This window comes from Chroicocephalus ridibundus, chromosome 5, assembly GCF_963924245.1.
Source record: "Chroicocephalus ridibundus chromosome 5, bChrRid1.1, whole genome shotgun sequence".
Lineage (NCBI taxonomy): Eukaryota > Metazoa > Chordata > Aves > Charadriiformes > Laridae > Chroicocephalus > Chroicocephalus ridibundus.
In genome coordinates this window covers 43,897,905-43,919,953 of record NC_086288.1, presented here as the reverse complement: position 1 = coordinate 43,919,953, position 22,049 = coordinate 43,897,905, and the positions used below count along the sequence as shown (strand labels likewise).

Below are 22,049 nucleotides of genomic sequence, written 5' to 3'. Positions count from 1 at the left end.
GTTTAGGTAAGGACACACAGCCAAAATGTTCTTATTCTGCGCAGGCTTTCAAGGTGGGTGAGAGGAGCCAAGGCTCTGTCCCAGGTGGTCTGATCCAGACAAGACCTTGCCAAGTTCTCAGAGCATCTCTCTCCCTTATTTCCCAAGGTGCCAAATCGCTGTGCCTGGGTTTGATCCCAATCCATGTGCCCCAGTCAAGCTGCCAGGAGTTGGGCTGAGCTGCAAGACCTGCTCCCTGGACTGGGGAAGGAGATGTCTCCGATAGGGGAAGAAAACTGCATTTCCACCCCCTTTCCGGGATGCCAGGGCTGGTGGAGATTTGGCAGGGCACAAAATGATCCAGCTGAATCCAACTTTTCTGAAAACCATCAACTCTGTCCCATTATCAGGGTCAGACCTGGAATTTGGCTCTTCTCATCCCCACTGGAGCAGTAATTGCCTGCTTTGCCCTGCAGATACAGTCCCTTCCCCACCCTAAGGAACCTGCAAACAGGTTAATCCCTGGGTGAGAGGAAGAAAAGGGATGGCCTTCCCTGGCACCCGGCTGTCTCCTGGCAGGTGGGAAAGGGGACGCAGACCATCCTGAGCCCCCTGCACCCCCTGGGGACAGCCAACCCGCTCAAGGATTATCACTCACCATGAGAAAAGCCTCCTGGTCAAAGCCCAAAGTGCCAGAGGGATGGATGTGGTTTAATTCACCACATATAAAAGTCACTTTTTAAAAAACTCTATCAAGCCCAGCAGTTTTAATAATAGTCATTTCCCTGGCCAGACACTGCCCACAGAGGGGTCCGAGCTGGGCAGACCTCTTCAGGAGCATCCCCTGGAGCGGGGACGGGTCCCCCGCTGCCTGGCCCCGAGGAGCCTGGCACGGCCAAAAGGCTCAATCCTGCCCAAGGCTGAGCGCTGCCAGCTCCTGGGGGATTAAAGGTGTCCTGAGAACAACTTAACTCTTGCAATCAGCTTGGCCCCTGGCTGGGCGATATTAAAACATCCCCCATAAACCCTGTTGTCTCGGGGATGATTGCAATAAACCCACCGGCAGGCGAGATTAGCGGGTTAAACCCGCTGGCGCAGCCTGGGCTCTCAGCAGACATGTGAAGACATTAGCACAGTTTGGGCTCTTTGAGACTCGCAGGCTAATCCTGGCTCTGAAAACAGCTGGAACAAAGGGCAGCTTCCGTCACATCGTCCTTCTCCCGGCACCTTCCCCTTCTTCTTGCACTGTCCCCTTCTTGCATTGCCCCCCTCTCCTTGCACCATCCCGTTCTCCTTGCATTGTCCCCCTCTCCTTGCACCATCCCCTTCTCCTTGCATCATCCCCTTCTTATATTGTCCCTTTCACTTTGTACTGTCCCCCTCTCCTGGCATCATTCCCCCTCTCCTTGCACTATCCCCCTCTAATTGCACTGTCCCCCCTCTCCATGCACATTCCCCTTCTCCTTGAATTGCCCCCTTCTTATATTGTCCCCTTCTCCTTCCACCATCCCCATCTCCTGGCATCTACCCCTCTCCTGGCATCATCTCCTTCTCCTTGCATTGTCCCCCTCTCTTTGCACTGTTTCCTTGCACTGTCCTCTTAATTGTCCCCCCTCTCCTTGCCTTGTCCCCCTTCTCTTTGGCTCATCCCCTCTCCTTGCCTTGTCCCCCTTCTCTTTGGCTCATCCCCTCTCCCTCCTTCTTGCATCATGTTTCACACCTGCTCAAACAAACCCTCTACCTGGTTCCCATCTTCCGTCAGCCCCAAGCCCAGGGCAGTCAACAAGAAAATAAGTTTAGTAAAAGCTGGTGCTGCCCAGGCAAGCACACAGATGTCCCCATTGCTGCTCTTATCTAGGAGGTCCAGGGCCGCTGGTACTTGATTGCTTTGCGTCCTTGCAAGGAGATCCGCACAGAGGCCATCCCTGGCTATTCCCCAGGCCAGTGTCTGTCCCACCTGCTGGATTTGAAACCTCTACATCTGCCTAAGCAGGGCCAAACAATTTAAATTAAAACCTGGCTAATCCTGTCCAAGCTGAGATGGCACCCCAGGTGCCCAGCTCACTAAGCTACCACCAGCTCTGCTCTCCAGGTGCATTTTCCCTATTTTCCTGTCTCCAAAAGCCCTGGAAAGCAGGATGCCATCACTGGGTTGGAATGTGTGAGCTGTGGGCAAGAGCAGGATGTTATGGAGAAGATGCTGCTGGCAGGAAGGAAGGTGGGAATGGATAGACCATGAGATGGAGGTATTCTACAATGACGTGGGCTCTGTGAAGGTCCTGAGCTATTTTAGAGCACGAGGAGGTCTCCGAGCACCCAGTGCCTTTGGGATGAGCCTGGCTATGGGGCTGATTGTGGGTGGAATGTGCAGGTGGCCCCTACTCCCATGGTCCTCCAGGGCTTACTCCCATGAACAAGCACCCACTGAACCCTTGCTGCCACTGCAGGCATGTGTTGTGCCTCTTCCTCCTCCTGCAAAGATGAGCCCAAGAGTTGCATAAATAATTTATTTTCGCACTGCAAAAATAATGGGTGCCCTGTATATATTAGATACACTTATTGCCAGCTATGATACATTCATATAATACACACGGAAAAGCAGCCCAAAGGGGCGATTCAGCAGCTCTTTGCCACAGTCTGTGCAGGTGCTGTCCCTGAGCCCGGGGAGGAGGCTATGTTCCCCTGGCCGTCATCTGGCTCTGCTGGGAAGTCCTTGTCCTCTTCGCCATGGTGGCTTTGCGAGTCGGGGCTCCTCTGCGGGGTGGACAAACCCATTTTGGCCAGTTTGGCTTGTTGCTGTTCCAGGCTTTGTTTCCTCCACTTGATCCTCCGGTTTTGGAACCAGACTTTCACCTTAGGAAGAGGTAAAGCTTAGTTTTCAAACCCGGTTTCTCCATGGACTGTGGGGCCATGGTCCGCTAAACTTCTGTGGTTCAGGCAGTGCCACGACACTCCACAAACCCTTAGGTGCCCACAGGTCCCCTGCCACACCTCTGTTCCTAGCAAGATGGAAAACTGTCTCCTGCAACCCAGAAGCTCAGACTACATTGGTGAGCTGGGACCTGCCAGTGGTGGAGTAGGTCTAACCCTCAGATAGACATAAGTTCAACTCCTCCATGTGGCCCTAGGACAGCTGCTTTGCGACTCAGTTTCCCCATCTGTGATCCTCCACCCTTTTCATGTAAACCATCTGCAATTACTACCCCACACGGGTCCTGCCCCAGGCTGAGGGACATGGCCCAGGTCCCACCCATTGGCACACGGGTTTGGGAGCCTCCCTGGACCTGCTGGTGGGGGCAGGTGGAGATGGAGCACAGTGGGGCTTACCTGCTCTTCAGTGAGGTGCAGGGAGGAGGCAAGCAGGCACCTCTCTGTGCCCACCATGTACTGCTGCCGTGCAAACTCCTTCTCCAGTCGGGCCAGCTGGTCACTGGTGAAGATGGTCCGGACTCGCTTGGCTTTGCCAGTCTTGGCTTTGAGGATGGGGAAGCAGCACTTGGAGATCAGGAAGCCTGGAGGCAAACAAAAGAGGGGAGGTCAGGGTGGAGAAAAGCCCTTGGAGGGGTCCCCTTTAGAGTAGGGTCCCCCTTGAAAGATCCTTTCTTGTAGAGGCAGAAAGGACCTTCCCATTTGGAGGGGCCCCTTTTGGGGAGGCAGAAGGGGTCTCTTAGGTGGGGGTCCCCTATTTGAAGAGGTGGGAGACGATCCTCCATTTAGAGAGGATCTCCTTGGAGAAGTGAATACAGGTCCCTCTTGTAGAAAATCCCTTTGGAAGGGGGTCCCCATGAAGAGGTAGAAGGAGCTCCACCATTTGGAGATGTCCCCCTGAGAGAGGCCAGAGGGTCCCATTTGGAGGGGCAGAAGAGGGTCCTTGTTGGAGAAATCCGCTTGGGAGTAGGCAGAGGTGGTCCCCCCACTTGGAGTCATCTGAATGGGAGATGTGGATGGGGGTCGTGCCCCTGGAAAAGGTCCCTTTGTGAGATATGTCCCCTTTGGAAAGGTGGCCAAGGGCTCCCCTTGGAGAGATGAAAGGAGGTCCCCATTTGGAGATGTCCCCATGGGAGAGGTGGACAGGCCCACTGTAGAAGAGGTCCCCTTGAGCGGGGTCCTCCATTTAGAGAGCTAGTGAAAGGTCCCCCCCTTGGCGTGATGGAAGTAGGTCCCCCATTTGGAGGTGTTTCTATGAGAGAGGTGGATGTGGGTGCCCCTGGAAGAGGTCTCCTTGAGAGGGCTCCCACCCTTTGGGAGGTGGAAGGAGGTTCCCATTTAGGGGGGGGTCCCCCTGCGGGGTGTCGGGGGGGTGTCGGTACCTGTGGTCCCCAGGCGGGCGGCCCAGGCGGGCGGGACCCCGCAGCAGGCGGTGCAGAGCGGCCGGGGGGCGGCGGGCGGCGGCAGCGGCGACAGCAGGACCCGGGCGGCGGCAGGGCCGGGAGCCGGGGGAGGACCCCGGAGCGGCGGCGGCGGGGGGGAGTCGCGTCCCAGCAGCGCCGCGATGGTGAAGGCCTGGCCGGGCCGGGCGGGGGGCAGCGGGGCCGGGGCCGGCATGGCGGGGTCTGCTCGGAGCCGTGTCGCCCGCCTTTATACGGCCGCCCCGACCGGCCCCCGCGGGACTCTTGTCCGTCCCCAGGAGATCGCGGGGGGCGGAGGGGATGGGGCGGGATGGGGCGGGCGGGGACCGATGGCATCGCCCTGGGCCCTGCCCGGTGGGGTGGTGGGGCGGAGGTCCCGTGTCCCCTCCCTGTCCCCCCTGCCCTCGATGGGGATGTGTCTCCCCATGTCCCACTGCCCTCGACGGGGGTATCCCCCACCATGTTTCCCTGCCTTCGACCATGGAGGTAGCCCCCTGCTTCCCCTGCCCCTGGAGTGGAGACCCCCAGGTCCTCCCCCGGGGTGGCTTTGGCCCTGAAATACTCAGGCAGGAGGATCCAGGCACCCAGGGGACACCACAGGACAGACAGTGTCACCCCAAGGCCAACAAAACTCCCAAGGGGGGGTCCCCCTTGAGTCCATCCCAGCCCATCATGCTGGCATGCACCCCACTGCACAGCTGCTTTTTGGAGGGCACAGCTGTACCCCAGGCCAGCAAGGCAAAGGGACGGGACCAGGGATGCTCTGAGAAGCAGTGGCAGAAGTGGGGGGCTGTGCCTGCACCCCCCCAGCTCACCCCTCTCGGCTGATGGGATTCAGATGGTCATTAGGGTTTGAGATTCTTAAAATCATGCAGCTTTTCCTAATGAGCTGGGAAAAGTCACACCTCGGGCCCGGCGCGGCGGGGGAGCGAGCCCCGGTCAAAGGACTCCACCAGGTCTGGGGGGTTTATTGGGGAGGAAATAGGGCACGGGGGAGTCGGGGGACCAGGGTCCACATCTGCACAGCAGCAGCCCCCCTCGCTCGGCTTTCACAAGGTCCCTGGGACCCAGCACACGCGTGCACAGCACCCCAAGCTGGGGAAAAAAAACCCTAGGATTGCTCCAGCGCTGAGAAAGTCATTACGGAGCTCTGCCCTGGTGGTGAGGATCCTCCATTCTGCAGCTGCGTGGCCACCTCCGTGATGGGGATGGGAAAAAGGACCCTCCTGGCTCCACGGTACCAGGGCACACCGGAGCCCTGTACTGGCAAGTGAAGGCTCCCCAGGGGTGTCTACATTAAAAAGCCATAAAAAGCCCATGATGGGCACCATGCCAGCGGCGATGCCATGCTGCCTGGCCCATCACAGGGGCATCATCACAGGAGCATTGCTCCACAGCCACTGCGGTGGGGGCAAATAAAGACCCCAGGGGGGACAGACATGAAAGGGTGGCAGATTTGGTGTTATTAGGTCTTAATTACAGTCTTGAAAAGACCAAGATAAAAAAGCAGGAGGCTCCTGCCGGGGCTTGGTGGGCTTGGGCATGTTTGGTTAGGAGGTGCTTTCCCTTTTTTTATTCCCTTTTTCCTCTCTCTCTGTTTGATGGAGCTCAGCAAACACGCACACACACACACACACACACACACGCTATGCAGCAGGGTGGCCCCAGGACCAGAGGGTGCCCAGCACCCCTGTGCTGGATGGGACGCTAATGGCGTCTGTGGGGTTGGGATCCAGGTGATGTGGGGCCAAAATGGGGATACTAGTACCCAGTGGTTCTTTGGGACAGCCAGGTGGGAAAATCCTGCCCTGTAGAGATGGGGAGGGAGGGGTTTAGTAATCTGGGGGAGGGGGGGGCGTGATGCCGTGCAAGCAAGGAGCAGGGGCAGGCTGGAATGTGGGGGGTCGTTGCCCACCAGGTCCAGATCCAGAACAGGGATGTCAACCCAGGTGTGGCTCCTGCCTAATTTTGAGGCAAAATTGCCCCAAGGCTCCGACTCCTGAGCTAATTAATAACAATGCTGCTCATTAGCCCTTGGCTGGGCTGTCTGGGCAGGGTGTGGATTGTCTGTCTGAGGAGTGGGGCTTCCAGGTTCACCCCCTTGTCCCAGGAACACCACCCCCGCCACCCCTGCCTTGGTCTTGTGACCATCCCCTGTCCTGCAGCATCCCACTGTCTGGCCATTGTCCGTCCAGCCCAGCTCTTGGAGCTTTTTGCCCACAAAATCCCCCTGCATCCGATTGCCGATATGCCATACCAGTCCTGTGCTGGGCACTGGGGTGGAGACATGCACAGTTTGCAAGGAAAAAGAGTATTTTCTACCAACTCATCTGAAATTATTGGAAAAAAACTAAGTGTTTGGACACCCACTGCCATCAAGTGGCTGCAGAGGATCCAGGCCTGACCCTCGGTGTCATGTCCCATCCTGTCTGTCACCCTGCATTCGCCCCGATAATTTTTCCTCAATCTCAGATCTCCCTCCCAATTATATCCACTCTTCCTTTGGTGTCATTAAAGGTTTCACCACCCGGATTTGGGACGCAGAGCGAAGCCCTCCCTTAAGCATCATAAGATATGCAGCTCCGCTTCTTCTCTGGATAGACTTGACCCAGCTCTAGGGAGGTTTTCTCAAGCAGGACTCATACATGCACAGGTCACCACCACCACCAGCGGCTGTTTGTGGATGCAAAGAAAAAAAAAATTATCTTTTTTAAACCCTGCGGGTGGTTGACCTGGGGAACTCCTTGCCCAGGAGCTCTTGGAGGTTGAGAGCTTCAACAGAGGAAATAATAACATCCGTAGCTGTATGATACAGGCTAAAATACACCATGCCCCAAACCAGGCGAATCCTGCAGCAGAGCTAGGTGGCTCAGGGCTGGGACAGGTGCCACCAGGGCTGGGACGAGTCCCCCCTCCAGCAGACACATGGGATATAAAATTGAAGCAGGAAGTCTATGTCTTCTTTAAAGGTTTTGCACCTTTCCATGCACCTGAAAGAAAACTGGTGATTTTTTTCCTTTTTTTTTTACATAATCTTCCTTAGCTTCTGTTTCATGGCTTTTTAGAGCCATGGCTCTAAACCAGTCAGTGAGTATCCCCAGTTGCAGGCATCCCAGTTAGTGAGCATCACAGGCAGTGAATATCCCAGTTAGCGGGGATCCCAGTTAGCAGGGTCCCGGTTAGCAAGCGTGTTAGTTAGTGGGAGTCCCAGTTAGCAAGCATCCCACTTAGCTGGCTTCCAGTTAACGAGGATCCCGGGTGGGCAGGGTCCCAGCAGGGTCCCGGCGAGCGGTTCCCGGCCGGGCCGTTCCCCCGTTGACCGCCAGAGGCCACTGCCCGACCGCGCTCGGCCCCGCCGGCGGCGGCACCAGCTGGGACCGCGGGAGCGGGGACACCGGGTTGGGGGACACCGGGGAAGGACACAGCAGGCTGGGACACACCAGGGATGGGACACAGCAGGCTGGGACGCCCCGGGATGGGACACTCCGGGATGGGACACACAGGGCTGCGACACCGGGGCTGGGGCACGCTGGGAAAGGACACACCGGGTGGGACACCCCAGGCTAGGACACACCGGTGATGGGACACACCGGGGCTGCAACACCAAAGCTGGGACGCACCGGGATGGGATACACTGTGATGGGACACAATGGGATGGAACACAAAGGGATGGGACACACCAAGCTGAGACATGCCAGGGTGGGACATCCTGAGACTGGGACACAGAAGGCTGGCAAACTCCAGGGCGAGGAGGTTTCTCCCGAAATGCTGTGTGGATAAAGGGGCTCCAAGTGGAGGGTGACAGCCTGTCTTCTCTCCATGCCAGGGGACCACCGTTGGCCATGGAAGCTCTAGCTGAACTTTCGAGTGGTACAGAGATGATGAGGACCACCTCCAGGAGAAAGCCCAGCACAGTCCTACCATGTGTGCATGCAAACCAAGGTCAGAACAAGGACAGCATCACTGCCCTCTGTGCCCCAGACCACGGGTGTTTCTAGGAACTGAAATCTGCCCGGGAGCTCAATACAAGTTGTGTAACTTCATCCGAGCTGCATGAACTCTGTGGGGGTGGCTGCATCCCACTTGTTGTCTGACCCTATGGCAAGCTGGCCAAATTCAGCCCATCACTAACTTAGAGAAGACACGTGAGTTGCAACCAGCCTCAAAACCCCATTAATCAGCCCTAAAAGGGCACATCCTGGGGCAGAACTGTAAGGCCATGCCCATCCCCCATGGGGCAGCATCAACCAGGGACTATGGGAAGGTTGATGTTTGTGCTTCTCCACGTGCTGGTTATGGGGCAGCGGGGCCAAACATGTGTCTCTCCTCCAATTTCCCCCAGGCTGGAATGTGGTGCAGGGGGTTTACAGCATCTCCAGGGCCACCAGCATCTCTGCAGGTCCCCGCTTTGGCAGTACCATTTACCCCCAAAATCTGGGAGTGAGTCAAACCCCCTGTCCATCTGCCTGGCTGGGAAAGTCAAAAGCAGTGTCATTGCCAAATCCAGAGGCACCTGCAGAATTGATGGCGACGGATTTCCACCCTTATTTGTCAACAAGCCTTGCTGGCCTCCCCCCCAACCCTGCAAAGCCCTGTTAATCTCCGATACAATTGCAGTTTGCTGTGCAAACAGCTTGGGTGGGGGCAGCGTGGGGCTTGCATGAGAAATGTGTCATTTGGGGGCGGCCGGCAGCCTTGTGGGTAAGCCAGCAAGTGAATCGTGGCATCACTAACGCCGGATTGAAATGATTTTGAAGCAATTGCCCTTCAATAACCCTAATCCTCGGCTGTGAATGGGGGTTTTTAACTCCTGGCCATTATTCCCACCTTATTATCTATTGATTGACTTTTAGAAAGGGTAATAACCTAAATAGATTGATGCTCTGAATCCAGTGCGGAGATCAAATGGAGCCAATGGTTGATTTTCCATGTGGGATCCAGGGGATAAAGCCCAGAGCTTTATTTTGGCCCCTGAAGCAGAGATGGGGGCGAAGGGGTGATGGGGAGCAAGGAGATGGGGCAAGGGGAGGGGGAGGAAGACCTGCAGTGAGCGGCAGCCTCCGTCCCTCCCTGCTCCACCAAACAATCAGAATAAAAGCAAATTATTTCTCCTATTTTCCTTCCCAAGATGAGCGATAAACTGTCCATCCACGAAAAGAAACTGATAACGCCTCTAATTTTACTGGAAGGCCTAAAAATGCCATTTCTACGCAAAACAGGGTGCTGCTCTCCTCCCCAGCCAGCCTTTGATAAATGTTGGTTTTTTTCTCTTTTTTGCCTTTTTTTTTTCTATTTCCCGTTCGGTTTGCAAGGGGAAATGCCCCCGGAGCTACAAACAACGCACAATAAAGCAAAATAATATTTTAGTCAAAATAGGCAGACGGTGCTCGCAGCCAACTTTCAAATTAGCATTTTGAGGGCAAATATGCAGACAATTTGAGATAATGAGGCCTGATTATTCAATCCAATGAATGTTAAATAGGCAGTGAGGGCGCCCGCGTCTTATCTCCCCAGCTTTCGATTTATTTTAGTTTAGTTTAGTTTTAATCGTTTCCCATTTGAACTCTTTATTTGTCTTGGCTCCAGCCCCCCCCTCCCTCCCTCTCTTCCCGGGCATCCCTGCGCTGCCAGCCGGGATTTTGCAGTGGGAAATCACCGTCATGGACCCGCCATCCCCTTTGCAACCCATTTTCAGGGGGCATTTTGCAGCTTGTCCCTAAAAAATAGGAGCCCCAGGGAGGTTTTGGTGCTGCTGTCAGACCTGGTCCATGTGTGTGTCCCCCAAATTGGGGGATGTTCATTTGGGTGATGTTTTGATGGTGGCGTGAATTTTTGCAGAGATGTGCATCATCAGCACAGAGATTTGGGGTGATGCCTCCTCAACTCTGGCTCATCCTTCATCCCTTGCCTTTAATCCCAGGGCTGTTTGTGCAGGTGATGGTGCAGTTGCTCCCACCCTGGGTCTCAGCACCCATTGTCAAATGAACACAAACAGCAAATGAGCCCTGTGGAAGATGACCCCAGCAACCGCTGTCACCCCAAAGCAAAGCCCAACTCAGCATCCCACCCAGCTCAGCATCCCATCGTGCAGCCCCCGCAACCTTCCAGCAGCATTTTTCTTCATTCTCGTGGAAATGCCATTTATTTGCAACCCCAAGGAGGTGCATTTCCCATCACCCAGGGAGGGAAGGGTCAGCTCCAGGCTGGGGAGCTCCTGGGGGTGCGCAGCACCAAGTGCTGCCGGGGTCACCCCAATGGAGAGTGGCATTTTGCACCAAAAATAGGGAAAAAAAGCAAAATTATGTAATTGGCACTGTTTTCCAGCTCCTTGTCAGCAAGGTAGCTGGGTTAGGTGAGACCCCCATTGAGGATGCCATTGCTATGATACTTAGGAGCGGGCTGGGGGAGATGCACGGCTGCCATGGAGGAGGAGGAAGCAAAAATTAAAGTTACGCAAGAATTAAAGTTAAGCAAAAATTAAAGCAGAAATTCAGGTTACAGCAAAAGTTAGAGTTAAAGCAAAAGTTAAAGCAAAATTTAACCCAGCTCGGGCTCACTGAGAATGGTGTGAAGAGTACCTGTAAGGCAGTGAAATGTCCATTGCACTGCTGTAACCCCTGTTTTCTCTGCGATCCAAGAGAAGAATTAAAAAAAAAATCATTGATTTCAGGGGTAATTATAAAAACTTTTTATGCCTCAAATGCAAAGGTGGAGGTAAAAATCAGAGGTGAATAAATAAGAGGTGGGAAGCAGAGCAGGGCAGGGAAGGTGAAGGGAGACAGAAAAAAAAAATCCCAATTATGGGGGCAAGGATGAAAAGCGTTGGAGAGGAGGAGATACAGCGAGAAGAGAGATAATCAGAAGGCAAAAAAAGGGGGAAAAACAATCAAAAGAAGGCAAAATAAAAAGCAGATGCTGAGGAGGGATAAGAGGCGCCCGGCAGAGCGGGGCTGGGCACCAGACTGGAGGGATAATTGGATTTCGGTTCATCTCGGGGGCGATAAGAAATTCCCCATGTAGTTTTTTTCCCCTATTTGCAGCATATTTTAATGCGAGATTTGAATAAAGCTGGGGCAGTGCCTCCTGCTGGAAAAAATATGGGTTGCTGAGGGGTTTTTCCCCCATTTCCGCTAGTTTATGCTCTCATTTGGAGGCTTTTTGGGGCAGAACATGGCTATTCCTGCACTCAGCAGATTTGGTCTCATTAGCAGCTGTTTGGGACGAAGAGGAGTGGTGCAAACCCCCAAAAGTAAGGAGAGGGAACACAGCAACCCCAAAAGGGATGCAGGGATCCCAGAGAGGACACAGCAATTCCAAAGGGGATGTAGCAATTCCAATGGGGATGTAGCACCACCACAGGAGATGTAGCAACCTCAAAGGGGACACAGGGATCCCAGAGGGGACGCAGCAACCCCAAAGGGGATGCAGCAATCCCAAAGGGGATGTTGCACCCACAAAGGGGAGATAGCAATCTCAAAGGGGACACAAGAACCCCAGAGGGGATGGAGTAAATCCCAAAGGGGGTGCAGCACCCAAAGTGGACACAGCAAATCCTAAAGGGGATGTTGCACCCCCAAAGGGGACACAGCAAACTCCAAAGGGGACACAGAAACCCCAAAGGGGCCATAGAACCTTAAAAGGGATGTTGCACATCCAAGAGGGACACAGCAACCCCAAAGGGGACATATCAAACCCAAAGAGGACACAGAAACCCCAAGGGGGCTGTAGCAACCCCAAAGGGGGCATAGCAAATCCCAAAGGGGCTGTTGCACCCATGCAACGCTCCGCATCCCCATCGGGGCACCCTATGTCCCCGCAGCCAAGCGGAACGGACGGCCCCAGCCCCCAGGGAGGGGACATGAAGCAGAAGGAGGCAAAAAAAAAAAATTGCCACTGATTTGATGCTGGAGATGGGAGCGATAGAGCAGAGCAGCTCAGCTCCTATTAACCGAGGTGGCCCTGAACGCCCCTTATCTTGATGGCATCAAAGCCCTGGGGCCCAGGTCACCCCATCATAGCCCAGCCGTGAGCACCCAAAATGCTGGTACTGAGCACTGCGCACCCCGGTACGGCTTTTTGGCGTGACCTTGCTTGAGGGGCTGGGGAACGTTGGGTTTGGTCGTGCAATTGAGTTATTAGGGTCAGTGGAGAGGTTTTTAATTGCTTATTAGGACTGGGGCCCCATCGGGGACGCTGCCGTCCCCCCACCCAGCTGCTGCGTGGGAAACGCTGCTGAATATTTGAAGCAAAGCTCAGGAAGGGGAAAAGTTGTGCATGGCTCCATGCCACCATCATCCCTGGGAATAATCCTGGTGGGGGGGATACCAGAAATCTGCTCCCGGATGCACGTGTTCAAGGGCAAAGCAGCCTGCAAACCCTCCGGTGGTGTGGGGACTCTTCAGAGCCCCTGGCAGGGGGGTGCTCCCGGGGCGCAGGGGGCGCTCCGGCAGCAAACAGTGCATGCACAGGCTCATGCATGGACACAGGAGCATGCTTGGACACGCGTGGATGCTCATGCTCATGCTTGCACACGTACATGCTCACGCTTGCACATGCGTGCATGTGGATGCACATGCTGGCACCAATACCTGAAGATACCTCCAAGAAAGCTGGAGAGGGACTTTTTACAAGGGCAGGTAGTGATAGGACGAGGGCTAACAGCTTCAAACTGGAAAAAGGTCATTTTAGATTAGATATTGGGAAGAAATTCTTCACTCTGAGGGAGGTGAGGCACTGGAGCAGGCTGCCCAGGGAAGTTGTGAATGCCCCATCCTTGGAAGTTTTCAAGGTCAGGCTGGACGGGGCTTTGAGCAGCCTGGTCTGGTGGGAGGTGTCCCTGCCCATAGCAGGGGGGTTGAACTAGATGATCTTGAAGGTCCCTTCCAACCCAAACCATTCCATGATTCCATGACTCCATGAACGGTCCCGCACACACGCACATCGCGGGCAGGGTGGCAGGAAGGGCAAGGGAGACGCCGGTAACAGCAGCGCCCGGAGGGGCCGGGGACGCCGGGGCACACAGGCCTGTTCCCCCTCTTCCCGGCTCGCCCGGGGGCGGGGGACACCTCGCCACACTCTGGGTGGCCCGTCGCGGCTTTGCGGTGGCCCAGCCTGCCCCGGCGCGCCGTGCGGTGCCTGCTCCACCCTGCAGCCTCGCCGCACGCCCCGCCCCGCCTCCCCGGTGCCCGCTCAGTCCCGGGTCCTCAGTGCTCGCCCTCCCCGGTGCCCCCCACCCCTCTCCCGGTGCAAGCCCAGTCCCGCGTCCCCCGTGCTCGCCGTCCTCGGTGCCCGCCCCAGTGCACTCGCCACCCCGGTGCCCGTCCCCCCCTGCGCCCGCCCCACCCCGCCGCACGTCCGGCCTCGGTGCACGCCCAGTCCCGCGTCCCCGGTGTTCGACCCCCTCGGTGCTCGCCCCAGTGCACTCCCCCGCCCCGGTGCCCGTACCCCCCGGTGTCCCCCACCGCGGTGCACGCCCGGCCTCGATGGCCGCCCAGTCCCGCATCGCCGGTGGCCGCCCCCCGCAGTACCCCCCGCTCCTCCGGTGCACGCCCCCCCCCCCCGCCTCCTGTTCCCCGCACGCAGGGGGCGGGGTTAGAGGCCGTGTGGCGGCGGGGCTTGGGGCGGGGCGGCCGGTGGCGCTCGCGCTGCGGCCCGGCTGCGGCGGCGGCTGCGGCGGCGGCGAAGGCGAAGCGAGGCCCGGCCCGGTCCGGTCCGGTCCGGTTGTGTCCGGCCCAGCCCAGGTCGGCCCGGCGCCTCCTCAGCGGTCCCGCCATGGCGCTGCTGCGGGCGGCCGCGCTTCCCGCTGAGGGGTCTCCGGCCTGGCTGCCCACCCACGTCCAGGTGACGGTGGTACAGGCCCGCGGGCTGCGGTGCAAGGGCGGCGGCGGCGGCAAGCCGGGCACCAGCGACGCCTACACCATCATCCAGCTGGGCCGCGAGAAGTACAGCACCTCGGTGGCCGAGAAGAGCACCGGCAACCCGGAGTGGCGGGAGGAGTGCGCTTTCGAGCTGCCCCCCGAGCTGGGCACCCCGGCGGGCCTGGCTCGCGGCGGCCTGGTGCTCACCGTCATGCACCGGGCCCTGGTGGGCATGGACCGCTTCCTGGGCCAGGCCCTGGTGCCCCTGGAGCCCGCCCTGCAGCAGGGCCGCGCACCGGACGAGCGGTGAGTGCGTCCTGCCGGGCATCGCCCGTCACCCGTGGGGACAGAGCAGGGGAGGCCTCTGGGATGGGTGTCACGGGGTCCCTGTGTGTCCTATCATGGGTGTCATTGGTCCGTGTGAGCCCCAGGAAGGGTGTTGCAGTGGATGAAGTGTCATGGGGTCCATGTGTGCCCCAGGGAGGGCATTGCAGGAGGTAGGGTGTGGTGAGGTCCATGTCTGTCCCAGGAAAGGGCTTTGCAGGATGTAGGGTGTCACAGGGTCCGTGCATGCTCCAAGAACAGTGTTGCTGGGAACAAGGAATCATGGGGTCAATGAGTGTCCCAGGAAGGGCACTGCAGGAGGTAGGTGTCACAGGGTCTGTGGCCACTGTAGGAAGGGTGTCGCGGGGTCCTGACATGCCCCAGGAAGGGCTTTGCAGGAGGTGATCCACCATCACAACAGCCATGCATGCTTCAAGAAGGGTGTCATGGTGGAGGGGGCATTGTAGGGTTTGTGGGTGCTCTGGAAGGGGTGTGACAGAGGATGGGGTGGCACAGGGTCCATGCATGACCCAGGAAGGGCATTGGAGGATACAGGGTATTACAGGGCCTGTGGATGCTCCAGGGAGAGCATCACGGGGGTAGGATGCCACATGCGCTCCAGGAAGCGTGTTTTGGAGGATGGGGTGTCTCAGGGTCCCTCCACCCTCTCAGGAAGGGAGTGGTGCAGGACAAGGCATCATGGGGTTCTTTCTCCCCCTGGGAAGGGGATCCAGGGGGACAGGATGCTGGGAGGTCCCTCTGCATCCTGGGAGGGTTCCCTCAGGGTCTGTCACTCCTGGGAAGCTGTGGCACAGATGCCTGCGGTGGTTTGTCCTTCCAATGTCTGTGATGGCTTTCCAGCTGCCACCAGCTTGGTGGGGCTGTCGGTGTGACCTGGTTTGTCATGGTGCTGCTGCAGGAGGGTCCCCCAGTTCTGGGGACCAAGCCCCAGCCCTGTGTTGCCTCCAGCATAAAACCCTGTGTGTGTGGGATTTGCTGTGCCTCTTCCTTCCCCCAGAAGGGTTTAAAACAATAATAATGTTTTCTAGCCTTTGCCAGGCAGAGAAATGCACGCAGACCTGGCTGGGCTGCTGCGCGCCTCCGGGAGCTTCCCTGCTGATTGCTGGCTCCCAGGACCCCAGGAATTTGTCTGGCTCACTGCCTGAAGCTGCAGGCTTGGAGAAGAGCCTCCCTCGCCCTCCTACCCAGGGCACGGCCCAGGAGGTGGCGGAGGGAGTGCTGGGGCTTGGCAGAGTGTCGCAGCCTCACTCCTGGAGAGCAGGATTAACGCGAAAAGGGGTTGGAAAAACTTTTCCCGTGGAGAAATGCAGCTCGTTTGCATCTGCAGCCCATGGAGACTCCTGCTTGCCCTAAAAAGGGAGCATGGGCACATAGGAGAAGTGACTAACCCTGGAGTTAGTGTCTGAGTGTTTTCCCCCCGGCGTTTATTTTGCTTTTATTAGTGCTGCCTGGAGTATGGGCGGCGTCGGAGGAGCTGGATCTGAATTCTTTGGGCCTAATTCAAACCAGCATCGTGCACAGACTTCAGAGCGAGCAAGCTGATCCGCGGCCTTTCGGGTGCGCTGGGAGAGACGTGTTGTTTTGGCACGGGAGGATGTGAAATAACTTTCTGTCCTCTTTGCGGTTTGGGTAGGGAGCCCTGTGCCGGGAGCCAGGGTAGGAGCCATGTCTCGAGGAAAGCCACGCTCCTGTTAGCAGAATTTTATGAAGCTGTGCAAGCGGGGGGCCCTGTGACAGTCCCGCAAAGGTTTCAGGAGGCTGAGCCTGTGGTCTCGTCTCAAAGGTCTTGGCGTCAGGGGCCATTAATCGCATGGGTGCAACGTCCAACGTGGCTGGACCCTGTGCTGCTGGTCACAGCTGCCAGTCACCCTGGCGGTACTGTTACTGCAGCCCAAGGAGGGGACCTGGGCTGTGAGGCAGGAGATCCCCAGGATCTTTGCTGTCTGTCTCCCTCCCTCCCTTCCTGTAGCTTCGCTTGCATAAGTAAAATTAACTTCCCCTCGCGCTGTTTAGGATTGCAAGAGCTTTTAAGGCTCCTTATCTTCGCCTGTGGCCCCCAGTGATGGGACTGAACACAAAACATGATGCAGAGCTCTCACTGTGTGACCCTGATATCTCCGTTTGCTCGAACCCCTGAGCTGTAAGGTGTCTTGAGGGTGGGTGGCAGGTCTGCAGTGTGGAAGGGGCTGCACTTTTTTTTTGGAGGAAGGTCCTGAGTGCTGGAGTTTGTCCAGCTGAGTGGAAGAAGGGTTGAGGGGAGACTCAGGAGTCTGGCTCTGCAAGCCACATAAGCTTCCAACCAACTTCTGATGTCTGGTTTGGTCCTGTTGTAAACAACTTTGTCTAAGAGGAAATTTTAGTCCCAGATTAAAAAGCAGCAAAACAAATACAGACTCTCCCACTCTGGAAATGAACCACAGAGCGCACCCATGCCTGTGCAGCAGAGATAATCGTTGGCCCCTGAGTGAGGGAAGTATAAGTTCAGTCTTTGCCATACGCTGTTTTTTAGGACCCCATCTGCAGTCCTCGCTCCTGGGCATAAAACTGCTGCCAGTTGGAATGGGAGCCTGCTTAAAAAAAGGCCTTGTTTGTCAGTGTGTTGACCTTGCTCTCATTTTCCTGCTGATTTTTGTTGCACGGAAACTTTACCGGTGATGATTTTTATACTTGTTTTCAGCATGATGGAAAATATTCCGTCAAACTTGGACTCTTCTCCAGGAACAAGCCATCAGCCGGCATCCAGGGGTGTTTATGAGCTGCCTTGTTCAGCTGAATGTCTTGGTCATTTCAGTGTTTTGCCTGGGAGAAAATCAACTCTTGGAGTTGCACAAGAGCAGCCTGAGAGCTCTCATGGCCTTTTTGGGCATCCTAACACTTGTCCCACACTCAGCCAGCTCCAAGGCTTGGGGTTGGCAAGCAAAGCAACAGTCCTGAGCATCATTTTTGCCTTCCCATTTCAGCCCATGTAGTTCTTCTGGTTTTAACCCATGCCTTTTACTGCCCTGCTGAGCCCGATATGTGTCTCCCGACCCAGTATCTTTCTGCATCAGGAAAACCCTTCACCATGGCCCTGCCCAGGTGCGATGCTCCTGGTCCTCAACTCTTCTTCCCCTGTGACTTGGTCCCTGCAGCTCTCTGTCTTGCCTCGTATTTGGGGAGCCCAAATCTCAGTGCTGCTAGCACAGTGAGGCAGTGCAATAAAGTGCTTGCATACTGGCATGGTGACCATCACTGTGTCCAACTGTAATGGTCTGATGGTGGGTCCTCGAGTTGCTGCCGGCTTGGCCCAGGCATGGGGGGAGACATGGTAGTTTGGCAGGGAAACAGTGGAATGGTCAGTCCCTCTGAAATGAGGGCTCAGCATAGAAGAGGAGGTTTTTTTCTGGAGTCACAAAGCAGCTATCGCTTCTGCTTCCTGACATCCAGGAAATGCCATTGCAGTTCCCTGTGGGGGCTCATCCTGCTTCCCTGTGGCGTGGCAGCGAGCTGGGGATCATTACCTCCATGTCTGTCCCCGCCAATGCAGCATCTGAGGAGGGTGTAAATGCCTTCAGCTGCAGTGAGACGAGAGCTTCAATCTGACACTCATCAGGCTGTGTCTTCCCCTTGGCCAATGTGGTCTGTTGGGTGGGTGGCATGGCGGGGGATTGGCACTGGGGACGACAGGAGGTGCACAGTAACACTCGTGGGATTGGACCTTGGACCTGACTGCGTGGGGGCCTGAAAGGCCTTGATTTTATTCCGTGGTCTGTGAGGCTGGTGGCAAGGAGGGATGGTGGGCACCCTGAGTTTCCTAGGCTAGTGTCATGGTTTAACCCCCGCTGGCAACTAAGCACACAGCCACTTGCTTGCTAGTAGCAAGTAGTAGCTTGCATAGTAGCTACTATGAAGAAAATTAGCTCTATGTCCACAAATGTCCATTGAGTTCATTTAGTCTATGACTTTGGGCTCCGTGGTCATTCAGGACAGGAGACGTGGTGTGTTGCGTGAAGTTATTGGGCACCAAAGCCAGTTCAGGTCAAGTCACTGCTGGACTTGCAGTGCTTCTTGTAATGCTTGTCCTGCATTGGTTCAGGTGATTCCTACTATAGTAATTCCTATAACATGCAGCTCAAATCATGGGTTTCAAGAATTTAAAGGTATTTCCATTACAATCTCCACCCCGGTCTCTTTGGAGCAAGCCATCAGGTTTAACATTGCAATGAACATCTGCCCTTGCCCCTGCCTCTGCTCTGGCTTGGACTTATCCACAGACTGCAGTCCCTTAGGGGTGTACATGCTCCAAGTGGAGCTTTATCTATGAGACACAATGCCTTCAGAGATGTACCTGCTCCAGCATGGCCTTACACACAGCCACAGTCCCTTCAGGAGTGAACCTCCTCCAACATGGCCTCATCCATTGCTGCAGTCTCTCCAGGGGTGTACCTGCTCTGTCATGGGCTTATCCATGGCCACATGCTTTGAGGTCTTCCAGCATGACCTCATGCACAGCCACTGATGCTTCAAGGTGTACCTGCTGCAGCATGGACTTATCCATAGCCACAGATGCTTCAAGGTGTACCTTCTCCAACATGGACTTAGCCTTGGGCCACAATCCCTTCAGAGGTATATGTTCTGCGGCACAGACATAACCACAGCCACAGACACTTTGAGGTGTACCTGCCCTGGCATGGGCTTATCCAGGGCCACAGATGCCTCAGGGTGTCCTGCTCCCACGTGGACTCATCCACAGGTCACGGTCCCTTTGACTCAAGTTCACATTGGAGTTCCATCCTGTCCAGTACAGCAGCACAGAAACAGCAGCGGTGCCCTGGTCCTCTGCCAGTCCAGGCGCATCGCCACTGCTGCTATCAAAATGTTTCCAGGCACAGCTGAGTAAGATAATAAGCAGTATAGCAGTACAGCAAGCAGCATAAGCAAAAACCAGCCACTAACGAGCACTAGACTGTAATATACAGCGAGACAAGCAAGCGCCGTGGCAAGCACAGGAGCCTGTCAATTAATAGCTAAACAGCAGTAACAGCTATAAGCTCGATCTAGCACATTACAGTCAAATCTGTTGTTATCTCAAACCCTTCGAGACCCATGTTGGGTGCCAAAAGGACTGTCGTGGTTTAACCCCAGCCGACAATTAAGCACCACACAGTTGCTTGCTCATTTGCCCCCAGCTGGCATGGGGGGAAGAATCAGAAGAGCAAAAGTGAGAAAACTCGTGCATTGAGATTAAAACAGTTTAATAGGTAAAACAAAAGCCGCTCAGGCAAGCAAAGCAAACAGGGAATTCATTCACTGCTTCCCATTGGCAGACAGGTGTTCGGCCATCTCCAGGAAAGCAGGGCTCCATCATGTGTAACAGTTACTTGGGAAGACAAATGCCATCATTCTGAACGTCCCCCCCTCGCTTCTTCTTCCCCCAGCTTTATAAACTGCGCATGATGTCACATGGTATGGGGTATCCCTTTGGTCGATTGGGGTCAGCTGTCCTGGCTGTGTTCCCTCCCAGCTTCTTGTGCCCCTCCGGCCTGCTCGCTGGTGGGGTGGTGTGAGGAGCAGAACAGGCCTCGACTCTGTGTAAGCACTGCTTAGCAGTAACCAAAACATCCCTGTATTTTCAGCACTGTTTTCAGCACAAATCCAAAACATAGCCCCATAGTAGCTACTGCGAAGAAAATTAACTCCATCCCAGCCAAAACCAGCACAGCTAGGCAAAGAAAAACCCTAATTGTCATTACCTCCTCTCTCGCCTTTTGAAATCTCATTTTCATTTGCGTTCTTTTCCTAAGATCTCATAGCACCATGGCAAAGCCATGAGCCTTCCAAGGTGAAGATCTGCTGGCTGTGCAAACACCGGGCTGTTGGAGCTCAGTCTCCAGAGAGCAAAATTCAGGGCTTTGCAGCACTGGCATTCTTTGCATAGGGGGACAGTAAGTGTAGCAGAGGAGTTTTTATTCCTGGCTCTGGTGTTTTCCTGCAGTGACTTGCAGTTGCTTGCTGGCTGCTGCCTTGGACGGGGAGCAATGACAGCGAGTAGCCTTTGGTGTCTCTGCGACAGGGAACTTGTCTTGCAGAGTTGTTACCCGCACAAAATTAGCCCAGCTCCAAATTCTCCAAAGCCCTCCCTGCTGCCGTTCTCTTTACTTGTTCCTGTTCTTGCCCAGCTGTGGAGCGGCTGGTTGCTTGGAGGGGACTGGGCTTGCGTGCCGCCTGTCACCCAGGCAGCTGCAGCATCTCCACCCTGTCAGCAGGAACGAGATACTCTCCTTGCTCTCCATCAGCAAAGAAGCTAGTTGGGGTACAAAGCATTTCCACTGGTGCTAAGCTTTCCTAGCTGAAGTCTTTGAGGCCACTGGGACTTCTCTCCCCCATGTCCTGATGGAACTCAGTTCTGGGGCAAGGCTCAGTGAAGAAGGGACGGGGATTTCCTTGGGCTTGGGAAGAAGGTGTCATGGAGTCATGCCAAGAGAGCTGGCAGAGCTGGTTGGAGAAGGAGCTCGTCGGCCCTGTCGCTGCCTGCAGCTACGTGGCTCGGCATAGGGAAGCAGCATGGCTGAGGGGAAGGAATGGGCTGAGACGGAGGTATCTCAGGGGGACGTTGCTCTGAATTTGCTGTGGCCCCAGGGTGATTGAGAAGCTCTCCGTAAAGTCACATCATTGCCCAATAATGTGTGGTGCCCATCTGCCCAGCAGCAAAGCAGCGTTGGGGCCTTGGAGGGGCAAGAAGCACCCTCAAGGCCAAGGGACAGTTCCCGAGTCCCTGCTGGGGTTCCCTAGCTGTCTGTTGGTCTTTCCTGAGCTAAGCCCCAGATCAGGCACTTTTCCCTTCCCCTTGCTGGTTGTACCCATCATGTCCCCTCCTTGCTGTGGTGAAAGCAGATGGGTAATGTGCTTTCTGTGGCACTGTCCTTGTTTCCCCCAGGCACAGACCTGCTTTCATCTCCACTGCCAACCCCTCTGGACTGCTGTCAGCCCATGGTGTGCTTGTGGCCGTCGCCCTCCCTTGTTAAATTAAAATCAGCGGAGATCATTAGCAGCAGAACACGTGCTGTGGCCTGCGGGCTCTTGGCTGTGGCATCTCTCTTGGATGTGGTGGTTTGTGCTCGTTGCCATTGCCACTGTGGCCCTGGCTTCTGGCTGCTTCTCTTAGGGGAGGTTTTCGCATACAGGGTAGTAGCTCACTTTCTGCTCCCTATCAGGCATGAGCTGAGGCCAGATCGCTGCAGATGTGTCCTCTGCACATCTGTTCTTAAGCCTAGCAGAGGAAGAGTCCTTGCAGTGGGGCAGAGAGGAAGTAGCTGCTCTGTGATAGTTTTGGGATGGAAAGTTTTAATAACAGGGGAAACAGAGCCCTCTTCCTCAGGGATTGTGATCAGAGGTTCGTGAAGGTCTTCAGGCAAGGCTCATGAAGGTCTTCAGGGTGGCCGAGAACAGCAGCTGTGATGAAATCCTTGGTTTTGGGCTGGAAAGGCAGCTGTGAGGGCTTGTTGCGTCTCAGCCAAGCCAGGAAACGCCCTGCTGTGTC

The 22,049-nt window shown here is 55.7% G+C and overlaps 2 protein-coding genes across 6 annotated transcripts in view; one reads left to right on the top strand and one right to left on the bottom strand.

The window, feature by feature from the left end:
* Positions 1 to 2,595: 2,595 nt before the first annotated feature.
* LOC134516168 (homeobox protein not2-like) lies at positions 2,596 to 7,271 on the bottom strand. The gene is made up of 3 exons (XM_063336100.1): positions 4,290 to 7,271; positions 3,307 to 3,491; positions 2,596 to 2,832 (listed from the first exon to the last, which is right to left on the bottom strand). Exons 1-3 carry the CDS (start codon positions 4,522 to 4,524, stop codon positions 2,596 to 2,598), a joined length of 657 nt encoding a protein of 218 aa, XP_063192170.1. The 5' UTR covers positions 4,525 to 7,271.
* Positions 7,272 to 13,998: 6,727 nt separating this feature from the next.
* RAB11FIP5 (RAB11 family interacting protein 5) overlaps positions 13,999 to 22,049 on the top strand; it is a 44,712-nt gene continuing 36,661 nt past the window's right edge. For 3 of the 5 annotated variants that reach the window (XM_063335090.1, XM_063335089.1, XM_063335088.1), the window contains exon 1: positions 14,000 to 14,491. In XM_063335090.1, the coding sequence (XP_063191160.1) occupies positions 14,100 to 14,491 (392 nt within the window). In that variant the 5' untranslated portion in view covers positions 14,000 to 14,099. Of the gene's footprint in view, positions 14,492 to 22,049 lie in introns of all 5 variants that reach the window. The other 2 variants (XM_063335091.1, XM_063335092.1) reach the window with 2 other exon arrangements.

What these genes read in the sequence shown, in the direction of transcription:
- LOC134516168 (XM_063336100.1), bottom strand. Translation starts at nt 4,524, where the DNA reads ATGCCGGCCCCGGCCCCGCTGCCCCCCGCCCGGCCCGGCCAGGCCTTC. An exon ending in CGCCCGCCTGGGGACCACAG is followed by an intron (nt 3,492 to 4,289) that starts GTACCGACACCC and finishes GTTTGCCTCCAG; the next exon opens with GCTTCCTGATCTCCAAGTGC. An exon ending in TGCACCTCACTGAAGAGCAG is followed by an intron (nt 2,833 to 3,306) that starts GTAAGCCCCACT and finishes CCTCTTCCTAAG; the next exon opens with GTGAAAGTCTGGTTCCAAAA.